Source organism: Rhea pennata, chromosome Z (assembly GCF_028389875.1).
Source record: "Rhea pennata isolate bPtePen1 chromosome Z, bPtePen1.pri, whole genome shotgun sequence".
Lineage (NCBI taxonomy): Eukaryota > Metazoa > Chordata > Aves > Rheiformes > Rheidae > Rhea > Rhea pennata.
The window spans coordinates 35,679,773-35,697,323 of record NC_084702.1 but is presented as its reverse complement, the minus strand read 5'-3'; the positions used below and the strand labels follow the sequence as shown (position 1 = coordinate 35,697,323).

The window sequence follows — 17,551 nt, the reverse complement described above, 5'->3', positions numbered from 1 at the left end:
CAGGAGGTTTTTCTGTCTGACTGTAATCACATTTCAGGCGCAGATAGTCTTACTGGTGATCCTCATAATTGCTATTGGAGACTTTGTCATAGGAACATTTATTCCTTTGGACAGTAAGAAGCCTAAAGGTTTCTTTGGTTACAAAGGTATGTTGGAACAGTTAATACTTTAACTAATATATTCGCGAGAAGAGGCATGCTATGATAATTGAATGAAATACCTAAGATAACTTATACTCTGAATGAGACAGATGTAAAGATTGGTTTTCCTGATTCTTTCAGACTTCTGTTTTTTATTCCTTGATCTTAAAGTTGCAGAGCTGAAATTGGTCCTACTGGCTTAGTTAGTATAATAATAAATTAAGAAAAAAAAGTAGTATTGAATATATTTTTATTATTTTTAAAGGCTATTTAAGGTTACTATGTGGACTTTTATGTTGAGCTGAAGTGATGAATTAGGACTTATCCTATCTTAACATGATCTCTGTGTACTTTTGTGAGTAGGGCATACTGCTGTGATTTTGAGCTTTTTCGTGGAGCTAGGTCAGGTAGAATTGGCTAATAATATAGGTTTTATACAAATATTAGCACACATCTAAATTAACAAATCTTTCTCTACAGCTGAAATATTTGCAGAGAACTTTGGACCAGATTTCCGAAATGAGGAAACATTCTTTTCTGTATTTGCTATTTTCTTCCCTGCTGCCACTGGCATACTTGCTGGTGCAAATATCTCAGGTGATCTTGCGGTGAGTAGTGAATTAACAAATTTGACTACAAACACTGAGCATATACCTCATTCATGACTGTCCATTGAAATTTTTCTTTCAGGATCCTCAGTCAGCCATACCTAAAGGAACGCTGTTGGCCATCTTAATTACTACATTGGTTTACATAGGAATTGCAGTATCTGTAGGTAAATGGTGGATTTTTTTTTTTAAAGTTTTATTCTTTTGTATTCATTCTGAGGGAGTACTTTGATATAATTTATGTAATTCCATTGTTTATTGTTAGAGGGAGGCTCAGCTTTCAGACGCTTTTATTTTCTCTAAAATGAGTGATAATCTTTTTCCAAGATTAGTGGCTGCTTCACACTAAAGATGACAAATGACGACACTTGACTTCACATTCGTATTTCCTAAATTGTTGCTGATAATTGTGTTAGAATTTGTATTTAGATCTTTTTGGTGGGATAATGCTTGGATTAGAAAGCTGCGTTTTCAGAACATAATCACTTAGCAAACAGCTGTGCTGATAGACGATGCTAGAAGGCAGCTATTTTACTTGAAGCATATTTTGGGATAATCACATAACTCTCTAGCAAGGGTGCTAAAGGAGTAATCCCCAGTCAAGGGAGAAGAGTGAATGGCATCTTTATCTGGCCAACTTCCAGAAGTGTTGTCACACTTAGAAATATCTGTAGCTTTACTTTTGGAAGGAGGAGAAACAAACATAGACAGGTATTGGTCTTGTGTAACCTCTTTTCTGTCTCTCTTCCCCACCTCACAGTGGTTTGACTATTCTGAGTAGAATTTGCCTTAGGGTTTGATGCTTTCTAAATGTTTCACTCCAGAGCTGCAGTGGGCACTCAGGTTTTTTCTCCCCTCCCTAAGAGAACTCTACTGTAGTAATCTAAAGAACATAAAACCATGTCCTGCCTATTTTTTGCCCTTGATCTTAAATGGTTTTATAATACCGCATAAATGAGTTTCTGGCAGTAGCAGTCAGTTTTCTTATATGAAGGACTTTGCCTTATCTTAGCTGTGCTGCCTTTTGAATGAATCTTATAAGAGCACCATTGATCTTACCACTAATGATACTTCCTTTCTAAAGATACCAATCTTGCTAGCCTGCCTGTGTTGGCTAACACTGCATTGTAGCTCTGCCAAATAGTTGCTCTCCAGTGATTATGCCCTATGCTGGATAATGACCTGCTATGTTTATCTCCTAATTAGGCTGACCACACAGAGTTCTGCACCAAATCTGAATGTTTTGGAGCTTGAACCCACATGAGAGCAAAATGCTCATTAGTATTCATTTCTTAGCAGAATACGTTAGTTGCCTTTTAAACATAAACTTTATTTCTCATATTGCAGAAGGAACATTTTGCAAAACCAGTCAGACATGAAATTGTTTAGTGAATAACAATATTTAGACCTACTTCCTGTAATTTATGATTAGAATTCAGGTGATTAAATAATACCAGTTCTATTATCAGAAGTTAGACGTTATAAAATGAAAGATAGAAAGGGAATAATTAGCTTTTTTGAGGCATTGCATCAGGAATTGGACAGATGAATTCCCTTCATATGCTCCGTATTCCCCACTCTATGCCTCTAGTATAGCTGTGAGCATATCACAAAAACTGTGACGGAGCTACAGATGTTACTGAGTAGTGATGCCTGAAGGGGACAAGAACAAAACTTAGAACGTGAGGGTGCTTACTTTCATATTTAAGGTATCTGAATACTGTGGAGACAAAGTTCCTGAAGAAGATATTTTAAATTTACATAAATATTTGCAAGCTATGTAGTAAGTAACAGGCTTAGGAAACTGAGTAAAGGTGACTTAGAAGGGGAAAATTGCTAGCCCAAGGGCAGGAGCTAGAATGCTTATTTCAGTAGTATAGCCGTTGTAAGGGCAAAGACCATGCTGTTCTTTCTTTAGCAAGGGAATCACGCAAGTGTGCAGGTTGCAGGATTAGGACTGCATGAGCAACCTTTTATTTTGGTATACTGAAACTCTTGAATGCCTTCAAGGAACAACATTTAGATTGCACTGTATTTGCTTAAAAACATACAAAAGCCCAATAAGAACAAACCTCTGAGTGGGGTAAAGACATGCTTTCCCTACCCAATGAAATAGGGCTAATTAACGAGAGGCTGATCATAGCCATTTGTAGCACCAAAGAAGTTAAGAAGTCCTCTCAGTTGTACTTAATTTTTTTTCAGGGTGGTATCTCTGTAAATCTACCTATTTGCCTGTACCTAGAGGACTTAAATGCTTCGTTGAACTTATCAGAAGCTTGTAGCATAGCAAAACTTAATTTGGCTTTGACAAGAGCATACATTTGAATGCCTCTAAGAAGGTGAAACTCTGTTTTTACAGGAAGTGGACCTAGAGATTGTTACAGAAGCTATTGCTAGAAACTATTATAAATAAAAATCTTTATGAAATAGGGTTAAATAAAGTGTCTGAATTGTTAGGTATATCTTGAGGATGCAGTTTGACCAAATGGCTTGTCTTCTGCATTCTCTTGTAATAAGGCTACGTTAGATTTGTTCAGAGTACCACTATTCTTCCTGTTGTACGTTGACACCATGTGTGAAAGAGCTGCCAGCAAGCTTAACTTAGAGAATGAAAAAAGGAAACAAGAAAGAGGAGGGTTGTGATACTGCACTGTAGCTATTTAATGAGATACTCAACTTATACATTGCAGTTGCAGACTAGTTTTATTAATAAAAAGTATTTTGGAAATGTAGGTTCATTCAGAATATATGTTATCTAGAAATACCGGAGCTGGTAAATATATTATGACATCCCTTATATGCTATTTGACTGGGGGGAGCAAATACCTGCATGGTGGAAGAGAAACTTTTTTTCTCATACAGAAATTTTCATCTTGATTAAACCAAAACCCCCCAACCCCTCCACACACTCTGAAGGAAAGGTGAAGGATCAGTATAGGAAATTTGCTGAAATTTAACAAATTGGGTTTGATAAGCAACTGAAAAATAAATCTGAAAACTAGAAGTATTAAGTAATGTCCACCTACCCAGGACCAGGCGTTATTCTCAACTGTAACTTCAGTTCTAAAAGCTAGGAAACAATCTAAATATGGTATATGTATTTAGGGACCTTTTTTGTCAAGAAAAGGAAAATATTTTGTGTCAATAACAGGCACTGTCATTTGAGAAATTTAAACCTATTCTAATGTGCTTGTAGTACATCTGTGCCCTCCTTTTTATTTGTATTCTGCAAATAAGTCATTTAAGTCATCAATAGTCATATGTTTCTGTTTTCAGGACTTTCTTTTCACTGAAGTTCTGAAAAGACAAAATTAAGGGAATGCTTTTGGCTTTTACTCATCTGTAGACATTTCCTGTTCTCTTCATCACTATTTAATTTCTGTTCCTTAAAACAGTGGTGAGTGTCCAAACACAAATTAACCGCCCCAGTTGTTAAACATGGAAGTCCATCTCCTGTAGTTTGTCTTTAAAAACCAAAACAAACAAAACTCGTTGAAAAAAGACTTGCAGGCTTTTTAATCAATTGAGATTGTTCTTAGAGACTGAAATGCTGTATCTTCACAGTTTTACTGAATAGTAGAATTATAAAGATTATGATCATAAATGAATTGGAGACAGAAGTTTTGAAGTGGTAGAACTTGATTTAAAAAAAATGCATCAGGTATGGGACTATGGGGTTTTGTTTTTCACTAAGAAATAGGTGTTTAAAATACAACAGCGACTTCTATGATGGAAGTGTTGTTAAAGTGTCAGATTATCATACAGCAGTGTTCATGGCAAAGCCCTTTTTGTTTTTTGTTTGTTTTTGAATGACTGACTCATTAACTGAGTTGTAGAATCAAACTACACAAAACTAGAAATCAGTATGTTGGAATGTGATTAGAAGTTGTGAAAGTGTTTTTTATAAATATAAGTATACTTCCATAGGAATATGTAATGCTAGACTTTGTAAACTGAAGTATGTGTGTGAAGCTTTATAACGTAAGTCATCTTACATATATCTTAGTATCTCATTCTGGATAGAGAGAAAGGGAGAAGTTCCAGGAAAATTATTCATGAAATAATCTAGGAAGGTTAACTTTCTTGCTTGATTAACTTCTGTCATGTCAACATCTTTGATCGCTGTAGCAAAAAATATTTTAACTGTGGCATCATCAGACTTCAATATATAGGAAAAGAAATAGCTTCAGAACTGTACATACCTATGTATATGCATACCTACATACCACAACAAAACTACACTCCACTAAGAAATCTGAAAAAAGAAAAATGATGAAATCAAGTGATGGTGCATAATGCTAATTTCAAGTAGAGTGCTATGGGAAATTCATGACTCCAAGAAATAAAATACTAAGCTAAAATTGTGCTATTAAACTTTTACAATTCTAGTGAGTTAGTTGTCTTCTATACTATTTTTCTTATTTACTAGACTGAAGTTTTTCTAAAACTTACATTGTTCTCAAACAAGAAAGCAGATAGCTTTCTTGTTTGTGTTTATTCTTCATTGTGAAGAGGTGCTTGAAACTGAAATCTGTTAAAAATATGAATGCCTTATTTTAATGATGCTCTATGAAAATATGCTTAGCGAAACAGGGATTTGAGCTTGACATGTCTTAACCACTAACAGACTGACCTTGTGTTTATTTCTGTGACTGGGTCCATTTTAGGTTCCTGTGTTGTTCGAGATGCTACAGGGAACATCAATAACACAATTATCACTGAGCTGACAAATTGCACTACTGCAGCTTGCAAATTAAACTATGATTTCTCATCCTGTCAGACAGAATGTCACTATGGGCTGATGAACAATTTCCAGGTATGAAATTTTCTCTTAAATCAGTTTAATATGTATGTGTTTTTCAAATTGTAAAAAAAAAAATATAGGCTAAAAATGACTATCTCTGTAATTATAAGGTTAATGTGGAATAGTTAGGTGGTACACTCTAGAACAGCTAGGTAACTTTAATAAAGACCTCTGAGTATTTATACACAGGTGATATAAAGCAGTTTACTTTTCTCCTGAGTAAATTGCCTAGGTTTGGTGGTGGACTGCAGCTTTCACTGATGGGTATAGATGCTTTCATTGTTAAATAGTGAGGCATAGCAATTGTAGATGGTCTCTGCCAATAGCTTGCTTTTTCCTAGCTTTTTAACTTTCTAAGAAACTATGTTGACCTTTTTAAAAAAAGGTTTTATACGTTTATCATAATATCAGCTTCAGTGGTAAGGATTTTGTGAGTTTTCATGAACACCAATATTACTGTGTTTAAAAAAAAATCTTCTAGATGTGGGGTATTTCAATGGACTATTAATAAGGGTTTGTGAAAGAAATTTGTTTTGTAGTAATGACCATCTCTGTGGGGCTTGTTTCTTCTTCTTCTTTTTTTTTTTTTTTTTTGTATGTTTATTACAAAAATGGGTGAGATAAAGCTGAAATCTACTAATGAGAAAAACAGCAGCTTGTATATTTGGATTAGAAACCTATATGTAGGAAGGCTATCAACCTGTTTGCAGGCAGCAGGCTGGAGAAGTTGATTACAATTTGTACATGCCAAAATAATGATCCACTACAGACCAATCTATTACAGTAAAATATATTTTTTTGAGTGGAATAGTTTGGATGTTTGTGTGGTGTCACTTTGTACTTTGTTTGGGTTTAGAAAAAGTATATATTGGAAATATTTCAAAATTATTATTGTGGGAGTAGTTATTCTGTGATACTTGTTGATCGCTCTCCTCATTTGTTAAAGCTTGAAAGAGCTCAGTACCTTATCCAGTGCACACCTGAGAAGAGTGTAAAACTAGCTTCTTCTGATTGTGTCCTTTTTCTTTTTTTTGATGTAACTTCAGTGAAGTTGCTCATCATAAATGTAGCTCGTAATTCTAACAATCTAGTCACTAATGCTCTATTTGATCTAAAAGCACTAGTCATAGAAAAATTAGTAGGCTCTAAATGGGAAAAGTAAGTTTCAAAGCCAAGACCTGCACAGAGAATGCATTCCTCATAATGCCCCCCTTTTTGTTGAATTTTGAAAATCTCATCATGCAGATTGCAGCAGGTTGCCCAGACAGGCTGTGCAGTGCTTCACTATCCTCATTGTGAATTTCTTTCACTAGCACCTGAACTGAGAAGTTTCTTCCACAAGTATTTATCTTGTAAACTAATTTGTCAAAATTGGACTTTCTCTTGCTGCAGCTTGTATCCATTGCCTTTCATCCTTTCCTGTGTACCTGCAAGATTAATCTGATTCTGACTTTTCAGAAGACATGACAGTGAAATTGTTTGCATGAGAGGCTATCTGTCTATAGAAAAATTATAAACTTTTGTTCATTTTTCTGATTGAACTTCCTCTGACTTACTCAGTGTCTCTGAATAATAGCTGTTAGGGGAGGATTTTTTTTATATAAGTGTCACAGTCAGTGTGTGTGAGCCTCAGACTGGAGCACCTCTCAAGCAGTTCATACAAACATAGCTTCTTTCTGTAGGATAAATAACTGAGGAACAGTACTTCACAAACAAACTAATCTCCAAAGTGAGTGAAGATGTCTTTTTTTTTTTTAATTTATTTAACAACTTGGAAGCATTGTAGATTCTAGGGCTGAAAGTGCCAACTAACTTGTGTGCCTGACTTGATTGCAGAATGAGTGGTATTTTGTCATCTTTACACTTTGTGTTGTATTAAGTCCTTTCAGCATAGAACTGATTTGTGTTTTGTGCTTAGACAGATCTGGTTTTGAATATTTTTGCTGAACAGAAAAATCCATCCAGAAATGGATGACTTGTAGTAAAATTTACCTATGGAAAGCTTAGGTGATACTAAGTGACTTAATTTAAGAGCCACGTGCAAGAGGGGCTTAGAACTTTACTCTGTGGGATGGTAGCAGGCTTGCATGAGAAGACTGTCTTCAGTTGCTGTCTCAGTCTTTACAAATGAAGAACAGCTCCTGGCAGGCCTTGGACATTCTTCCGCTTAGTGTCATAAGGGCTGTCAGCTGGTAGCAGAGTAATTTGAGGATCTTGTTTGGGCTCTATAGGCCTGAGCCTAGAACTTGCCTATTATTAGCTATAACTGTGGGTAATTTAAATGCAGAATTCAATTATATTCCTATTTTAAAGTATATGCAAATAGTTTTTATGAAAATGTCTAGTTTTAGATGAAAGTCAGAAGTAGCACAAAACTACATGGCAGAAGCAGTGTAGAAGTTCTGCTAAAACACTGCAAAGGGTGGAGGTTGTAAAACATTTTAAAATAGCTTGAAGATAAGCAGGGGGATGTGGAGTAACCCTTTGTCCATTTTCATTGTAAAATTTTAAAAGATTATAAAGAAGCTGGTACTTGTTTTGTGTGACTTTTCTTATGCTCCACAACCGCTGAACCAAATAACTGAAACTAGTCAAAATACAACATTTCATTATCTCAAATGTTTGAAATTTTGTTTAGGGAACTGTCTAAACTGGAAGTGTCAAACAAATATAAGTCTCTTATCAGCAGTGACTGTATCTGTTTCTCACTGCACCAGTGATAATAGGACAGCTCTTGCTGAGTACCTGCCCTTCCAATTCTATGTGATGTGAAGTTTCATTGCTATAGTCATCTGCATTTGTAGGCCTCTTTGTTTTGTGGTCATGGGTGGTTTTTAACACTGTGGTTCTCCTGGAACTTGTCCTAATTTTCTTTCAGTTTTAGAAGAAGCTTCCATTTATTTGTTTAACATTAGTAACCTAGGTTGTAAATTAGCAACTTTTAAACTGAGCAAATGCTATCTGCATACACCTTGCTCAGACTTCTCTCAAGTTTATAAAACAGATTTAATATTTAAAAAGAGAGAACTAAAGTGCAAGAAGTTGATGCGAATGTAATAGAATGAAGGCCTTGAAATAACTACGTGTTTTAATGGGATGAAAAGGGGCAAGAGTAAAACTTATAAATAGGTAACATCCACAACAGGTCCTTCAATCAAATATCCTTGCAGAGGGGAAAAAAATCATACTGCTTCAGCCAAGGTTATTCTGTATTATATTCTCCAAACTTTTTTGTGTGTGTGTGTGAAATGTTTGTCAGTAAAGCATTTGTACTCTTATCTTCTGGAAATACAGTATAAGTTTGTTGCATTCTGGCATTTATAGCTGTAACTTTACTGCAAGTATAAAACTAACTTAATCTTGGGCATTAGAGGAATAGCTTAATCTTACATTGCCAAGTATGAAAATATTCAAAGCAATGAGTTAATACAAGAGGAAAGGTTAAAAATGTGTTAGGCGATAAGTTTTATGATATCTTATTCGTGATACCTTTAACTACCATAGATCATAGAATCAGTAAGGTTGGAAGGGACCTCTGGAGATCATCTAGTCCAACCTCCCTGCTCAGCAGGGTCACCTAGAGCATGGTTGCATCCAGGCAGGCCTTGAAGATCTCCAGAGAAGGAGACTCCACAACCTCTCTGGGCAACCTGGTCCAGGGCTCCATCACTCTCACAGTGAAGAAATCCCCCCTCACGGTCAGGCCGAACTTCCTGTGCTTCAATTTCTGCCCATTGCCTCCTGTCCTGTCACATGGGGCAACTGAAAAGAGTTTGTCCTCGTCCCCTTGATACCCTCCCTTCAGGTACTTGTACACATTGATAAGATCCCAAGATCTTATCCAAGATCTTGGATACATCTATATATAGTGCCTACATCTATCACAAGATACATGATGTATCTTGTGATAGATGTAGGCACTATATATGGTAATATAGCATACGTAGAGACATATCTAGCTATCTGACTTGTATGAATAAATGCTTGCCCTGCCTTAACATTTTTTTTCTTGTGAACTCCAGGAAATCCTGTCTTTCATTCCTTAAATGACTAACAGCTACTTCATCACTCATTTTAGGCACATGTAATTCTTTCACTCCTTTTCAGCCAAGGCATGCGTTAAACTGATTGGTGAAACCTAATGCAACCTAGAGATTCAGTTGCCCAGTTGAGAGATCTAGCAGTTTCTCACAGTCTGACTTGGAGAAGAATGCCAAATTTTGCCATTAACTTAGCGCTTGGAAAATGAATAAAACTTCATCAGGCACCTGTACATTGTTTCTGGGAGCATGTCTTGCTTAGTGAGGTTGCTTGGATTGTACAACCTCAGTGTGTCAGTGATTTTAAAAACTAGATGCTTCTGCCTGATCTTTCTTCCCTATAGTCCCCATCCTGCTATTTTAGATGAGATTGCCAGCAGGAAAGAGGTATATGTTTTAGTGCAAATGATGCAGGACCTCATTCTGATATTGATATTCTGCTTGAAAGGTGCCACTGAGTTTGTTCCAGTGACTAAAATGTCAATTTTTCAAGATGTTACCAAATTATTAAACACTGGTTGCCTTTAAGCAGGTGAGGATTTGTTTTATAAAGAACAGTTATCCTAAGTATTAAACCATGACTGTTTTTAAACACAGTTTTTTATCTTAATTCACTTGACACATACAAAGCTTGATGCAGCTATGTAAGGAAGTGGAACAGTAGGTTAGTATAAGCGAGTCTTCAGGCTATATTGTCTTTAGACAGAACCTGTTTGGTTTTTGTTTGTAGTTTAATTATTTTTTTTTCTTTCTTTCTTTAATCAACATGAGTCCTGTATACTCAGCCTGCTGAGCATTTGTTACTTCCAGTTTACTAGAAGTTGCATATTGTTCCTTGGGGTTACAAAGTCTTCCTAGGGTATGATCTTGGCTTGGCGGAGAGGGGAGGGAGAATAGGATGCAAACTTGTCCTGTCCTTGTGGTTTTGAATGGGAAACAACCCTAGCTTACAGTGATAGAGATGATGAGAAACTGATCTACAGGAAGGTAATAAACTTTCCCAGGATACTCTCTGACTTGACTCGTGGTTTTGTCATGTGAGCTTCCTGAGGTCCTGTTATTCAATGGTAGATTAGTCACAATATGTAACAACTTCCATTGGATTTTTTCTTGTATCTAATTTCTTTTCCAATTTTCTTAAGAGCCCTTGGAGGCTTCTGTCATAGATCATTGTGACCAGAGAATTACTTGGTTTGACTGTATGTTGCATGAAGAGCCACCATCTCTTATTCTGAAACTAGGATCTGCTTATCCCTCTTGAGCTGTTCCCTAGCTCTTACATTGATTTGAATGCATGATGCTTAAACAACTTTTAAGTGGAGAGTACATGATATTCTATTTTTCCATTTACTGTGCAGTTAATGTTTTCATCCATCTGTATAATATACTTTTTCATACTCTTTTAAGAAAGGATTTGTGTCTTGTGTCTTCAGGTGATGAGCATGGTATCAGGATTTGCACCATTGATTTCTGCAGGTATTTTTTCAGCCACCCTTTCTTCTGCATTAGCATCTCTTGTGAGTGCACCAAAGATCTTCCAGGTAAGTATGGAAACAAAACTGTAATCTTTTGAAAAAAATAAGTTTTGAATCAGAATTTTAGAAAGGGACTCTGGTATGCTGTGATGTGGATTTGTACCAATTGAGGTCAGTAGATTGATTTTAATATTTTCTTACCGGAATTGGAAACTCAATATAACTATGTACCAATTCATGTGTAAGTTAATTTATATTGATTTTGTTGGTGTTCCTGAAAGTATTCTACTGTTCCTGGTTCTTTTTTAAACTTAAATCTCAATCTTAAGAGTTCTGTTTTATTTAGTAAAACTTTGTATCCTTGAATAATCTTCAGAACAAACTCTCTTCCCTAAAAGTTCAGTAGGGAACCAAACATAGGAGTTCTGTTGCAGAATTCAAAGGCAAGTATTGAAGCAGAGAATGAACGTAGCATTAGGCAAACTTTCTGCTTTCTGAGGAAACATTGTTTTAGCTCTTAAAAAAAAATTGTGATGATTGTACTTTACTGGCATCTTAAAATAGTTGACCAGATATAGAAAAGTGAAGCTTGTTATTGATAGAAGCTACTGAAGGATAAAATGTAGGAAATGCAAAATACAATGACAATTGCAAATAGAATTTGTGCATCTTGGCTGCAAACCTTCTTTTAGGAAGATAACATATGCAGTAAAAGACAGCATTAGTAAGTGTTAATAAAGATACATTTTAAACAAAATACTAACTTGTGAATTTTCTTTCTTAGGCTTTGTGCAAGGACAACATTTATCCAGGTTTTCTGATGTTTGCTAAAGGCTATGGGAAGAACAATGAACCACTGAGAGGATATCTTCTAACATTCTTAATTGCTCTTGGATTCATATTAATTGGTTAGTTTCAAATTATAGTAAATCTCAGTATCTTTTTGTTCTTTATGAAGCATTCTATTCATGACTTGATGACAGCATCCTTGAGGTCTAACGCACAGTTTAAGTCTGCATTCTAAATCTGTTTAGTGTGAGGATTATTTTCTCCTGTCTCCTAGATCTAGCTCTGTTTAGAACTAGAATAAATCTGAGTTGTAGCTATACTGTGCTTTTCCTAACCATCTCAGATCTCTATTTTTAGATGCTGCCAATCAGTGAAAATATATCCTTAGCCTGAAGTAGAGGGATGTTATATGATAAAAATATCTGAAATAAACTTTTGTATTTAATAATTACAAACAGATATAATTACAAAATTACAGAAATAATTACAAATAATAATCTCAGTGAATAGCAAATTTGCATGAACAGAACTTTTTAAAGTGGGGTGTTCCGTTAAGCTGTAAACAGTAGAAATGATTGCTGCTGTTGCCAAAGGTAAAGGCTAGTCTAGGTAGTGACATGTCGTCTAAGTAGATGGCAAACTAATTGTACCGTGTCCACCTGCATGCTCTGTGCTGCTGCTGTTAAAGTTTGATTCCCTGTTTGCGCATACATCCTTTCCCCAAACCCTATTTAAGGTAGGTATAGCCATGCTATCCATGTTGCAGCATGATACTTGAAAACTGGACACTCGCCTTGGAGATTCTGCACTTTGGTCACAGTTCCTTGTGGTGGAGGGAGTACAAATACAAGTGTTTCATATTGTACTGCCTCAAGGAAAAGAGAGCATTGGGCTCTTTGATCCCTCCCAAAAGAGGGGGAGTGCTAATCACTATTGCCACAGGTGGTGGTTTAGGATACTGCATTAACATGAGTACTGTTGAATGTGTGTGTCAAACTGCATGCAGTAACTTTGTCTGCTGTTCCTATTTACTATACTTAACAATTTCTTAATCTTGTTGGACTCTTGTTCTATGCTGTTTGAGAATTGAGACTTCTAGTTAGAGACATACTATATATGTATGTATGTATTAAAGCTCTGTCCATCTATTCTGAGGCTCTTCAGAATTGAGGACATAGCTGCACTGTTTGATCAAGCCACACAGGGAAAAAAATCTTACTCTGAATTATTTTGAATATTATATTTGAATTATTTTGAGAAAGTATGTAGCACTTCAAAACAGATGTAGAAACTTGATAGTATGGACTTCTTTTTGAACTGAAAGTTACGTTTCCTGACTATTAGAAAGTAATTCAGTAAGTGACTTTGTACAACAGATGTGTTAATTTAAAAGGGCAAACTACTTTCCTTAGAGAAAATCATAAAATAAGCTGATTTTGTAGCAGACTTCTGGCTCTAGAACCTACAAAGCCATTTGATGGTGTGTTTCATAACAGCTTGTTTTGTTTTTGGTTTTACAGCTGAATTGAATGTCATTGCTCCAATTATCTCCAATTTCTTCTTGGCTTCGTATGCCTTGATTAACTTCTCAGTATTCCATGCTTCTCTTGCAAAATCTCCAGGTAGGAATCACATTTTGGGGGTGAGAGTTTAACCTTCAATTTCTAGATGCAGAAATATATTTTAAAAGGTATTAATTTAATTTTTCTGTTTAATATAATTGTCTATTTGATTTTCATGGTGCATCTCAATTACAAGCTTAATATGGTACATGCTTGGGTCTTCTGAAATTTTGAGGACTCTCATCTATGACTAAAAGTTTAGGAGTTACTGTCATCTTTGCTGAAGGAACACAAGATAATTGAGTTTTTATTCAGAAACTCTCAAATAGATCTATGGTGATATCTGCCATGACTATATCCTGTGATGAGGTGCCTTTAAGGATTATTGCTTGAAAAAAGTTTTCATGATAATTCAATATCAGCAGTTCAAGACCTACCCTTGTATCTTTTTTGAATTTCTCTCTTAATATGAGTTAGTCTCCTAGTACAGAAGAAACTGGAATTGCAGGTGCTATTGCTATATTTTTATAGGCTTTGTTTGGTGTAGGATGCTAGTTAGAATAAAGGAGTGAGCCAGGTGAAGACAACGGAAGAACCGAATCTTGATCAAATTGATCTCTTGTCCGTTCCAGCGTGGTTCATGCTGAAATAACGCACCTAAAAGGTTCTTATTTATGGAACCGATAGACATCCTGATTTTTTTTTTCAGAGCATTTGCTTAACTCAATATCTACATAACAACTGTATGTCTGATACCCAAGGTTAACAAGTGTATGCTGGTGAGCGTTTGGTGTATTTACTTGATCTTGGATTAATTTATGACGAATCAGGGCATAAAACAGTGACAGTCCAGTACTGTGGCATATTTGCATTCTGTTTGGATAGGTCTGTCCTTTTTCTTTTAATATGGTGAAAATTTCTAGTCGTGTAAAAACACTAAACATAATACTAACTGATTCTAGTTTTATGTGTGTTCAAGAGAAACTTGCTGGTAATCTATATTTGAAAACCCTTGAAAATAAAAATCAACTGTAATGCAAGCTGTTTTCAAATGTTTTAATAGCTTGTTTTAATAGACACGCTGGCACAAGTATCTTCAGACTCCTTTTGAGACATGCTTTTGGGCATGCAAATGTTTCTCATCCTGCCCTCCGTGTAAGAAAGATGCAAATTAATTTGAAATGTGTTGGAAAATCAAAGCATAAATGTGCCAAAGTCTTTATTTTGTACATTGCTGAAACTGTCATGCATTACCATGAAATGCAATGCAGAGCACAAAAGGAACAGCTCCTGCCTTCTCCTGGAGTAGTGATTAAATGTTTCTTCCTCTCTTCCCTCCCCATCCTTCAAATTATGTTTTGATTTAGGCTGGCGCCCTGCTTTCAAATACTACAATATGTGGATTTCTCTTGTTGGAGCAATTTTGTGCTGCATAGTGATGTTTGTCATAAATTGGTGGGCAGCACTTCTAACATATGTCATAGTCCTTGGACTCTACATTTATGTCACTTACAAGAAACCAGGTATGTATGGGAGTATTTTTTGGTTTTGGATGGGGAGTGGCTGAAGGGAGGCAGGAGGAGGAGAAAGCCATGGCCTTTTGAGGAAACTGAGAACTTGATTCTGTTTAGCTGGCTAGCTCAAGCTTCTGTTTCAGACCGTCCAGTTGTAGTGAAATGTCATTGCAAATGCCTGTATGTTCACTGCTGCTATTTCCTGTCTTCCCACCACCACAAAAAGAAAAATTTATCAAGGTGCATCTAAATCAAACATGCTCGTTCTTAAACGTAAGCATTTGAAGAAAAGATGGAAAGATGCATGTGAAAAGAGCTTGGGTTGCGGTGCTGAAGGCACCAGAAAAGCGTGTTTTTTCAGATGGAGCAAAACTGAGTAAAAAGTATTCCTGAAGCAGACAAAAAGGAAAAGACAATATACTAGACTATGAAGATTATGAAATACTTGGATAATAAATTCATTCTAGCTAGCAAAAGTAAAACCTTTATGGGAACAACTAAAGGGGATATCTGGAACTTTTATGAGGAAATTAATAATCTTAAAGAAACTGCTAAATCAAGTCTTTGTCCTCTTTCTTTTTTCATTAGAAGTTGCTCATTAAAGTATTTGACTTAATCTCATACAGCATTTTTTAAAACTACTTTTCCTTTGCTGTGACATCGAATGAATAAATACCTTTTTCCCCTCTCTCTAAATTTGAACTCTGAAGTTGTCACGTCCTTTGAAATACAGGAAACCACTCAGCTCCACTTTTGTTTTTTATTAACTGTAAAATACCAGACTGCCACTTGTATTAGAAAACTTTTACAGAAATGCTATCTTTAAATAGAATTGGCTATTTAGCAGTAGGGTTTGTTAGCCAGTATTGTGCAGAATGTACTAAGATGTAGCTTAAATCTTATGCGTTTCCTGTTGGTATTAAACATTCATTTTGTGATCATGTACTTTTACATTGAGCTGCTTTTAATAAAATATTGAAACTTCAAATCTTCCCACAGATGTGAATTGGGGATCCTCAACACAGGCTCTGACTTACTTGAATGCACTACAGCATTCTATTCGTCTCTCAGGAGTGGAAGATCATGTGAAAAACTTTAGGTAACAGTTACGCTAATACTAAAGGTGGTTTCCATTAAATTGCCTATTCAGCTTCTCTGGATTGTAACAATTTGGAACTGCACTATCCTGTACAGCCTCTGGGATCCCTGCGTTAGCATTTTATTTCTGATCATGAGTGCACTTTAGAAGCAGGTCTCTTCATGCCAATTTATGGCACTTTAGTTTGCATCATGGACTGGTCTTGGGGCCTGTGAATGAGATTTCCATTTCAATTTCATCAAAAAGGAAACATGCTTCAAACTACTAATGGACATTCAGTCCATGTGATCAAGCTAAAACTAACCTAAAGTAAAATCCATGAGTATATATAATGTACAATGTTGGTTCTTCTACAGTGTTTCACATTAGAGAGACTCTACTACTATGCTGCACTAATGGCAAAGTGGTTACACTAGTATTCTTCACACAACTGAAAAAGAACTGATTTTTCATTAGCCAGCATGGCTGCCCTGAAAGTATCCTACTGAAGTAGGCAATTGCCTATCCTATAGTATATATGCTAATTTTATGGAGTAAGCTATTCTAGAAGAAAAGTGTTTGAAAAAATATTAACAGAAGTCATTGGCTTCTTATACTATTCCCTCCAAATAGGGAGAATCAAAGATTGGACAAGACTTAACTAGGTGAGCTTTTACAACCCTGCACTCAACTGGCTCAGGGCAGAGCCAAATGCAAAGTTAGCTCCAACACTGATGTTAAATCAGGTTGCTGCAGGCCATACACAATCAAGCTTCGAGTATATCCAAGGATAGATTCACTGGGCATTTTTTTCCAATATTTGACCATCCTCATTAATTTTTTTTCTTTTTTTTTTCCTTGATGCTGGAATGTCCCATGTCATATCTTGTCAGTTGCCCCTTGTTCTTTTGCTGTGCAACTCCAGGTAGTCTGACTCCATCTTCTTCTCTGGCCTCTCACTAGGTAATCAGGCAACAGTAAGATTCCATCCTTAGCTACCTTTTCTTAAGAATCAACTAACTTAGCTGGCAGCCTTTCTTTTGTACAGAAGAAAACATTTGTACATCTTCTTTTGTACTGTTGACCTGTCTCTTTTCAGATTGGACAGTTACTTCCTATATGCTGCCTGTGCCCAGCATAGTGGTTTACATCACTTAGTCTAGTGAATCTTTATCAACCCTTGCAGCCGCAGCTTTAAGGAATGACTTATTCTGCCATAGCTGGATTATGGTCAGTGTGTTAGCAAGGGGATCTAGCTACTAAAATCTTCTGTTATGTACAGAGGGAGACTTTGCTTACTTATGGCAGAATTCAATAAGGAGTGAAAAGTAAGGGAGAGATTCTTGATACAAGTGCCATTTACTGCTGAATTTAATTCCACAACCCAAAACCTGGAAGAGATGGAACTGTTTCCAAAGAAAAGATTGATGGTATTCAGTGTCAGTTTGGAAATACTCCAGTTCTGACCTCTAGCCTCTCTTGGAAGTGACTAGAAATTTATTAAACAGGTATAGGGATGGGTATTTCCAAAGTCTGTGTTA

General features: G+C 36.0%; 1 protein-coding gene across 2 annotated transcripts in view; it reads left to right on the top strand.

Annotated features, from left to right (window-relative positions):
* The window catches only part of SLC12A2 (solute carrier family 12 member 2), a 59,732-nt gene that overhangs the window by 23,766 nt on the left and 18,415 nt on the right, over positions 1 to 17,551 (top strand). For both annotated transcript variants that reach the window (XM_062599050.1, XM_062599049.1), the window contains exons 7-15: positions 38 to 146; positions 621 to 748; positions 831 to 915; positions 5,416 to 5,564; positions 11,026 to 11,133; positions 11,852 to 11,975; positions 13,377 to 13,478; positions 14,786 to 14,941; positions 15,932 to 16,031. In XM_062599050.1, coding sequence (XP_062455034.1) covers positions 38 to 146; positions 621 to 748; positions 831 to 915; positions 5,416 to 5,564; positions 11,026 to 11,133; positions 11,852 to 11,975; positions 13,377 to 13,478; positions 14,786 to 14,941; positions 15,932 to 16,031 — 1,061 coding nt within the window. The remainder of the gene's footprint in view (positions 1 to 37; positions 147 to 620; positions 749 to 830; positions 916 to 5,415; positions 5,565 to 11,025; positions 11,134 to 11,851; positions 11,976 to 13,376; positions 13,479 to 14,785; positions 14,942 to 15,931; positions 16,032 to 17,551) is intronic.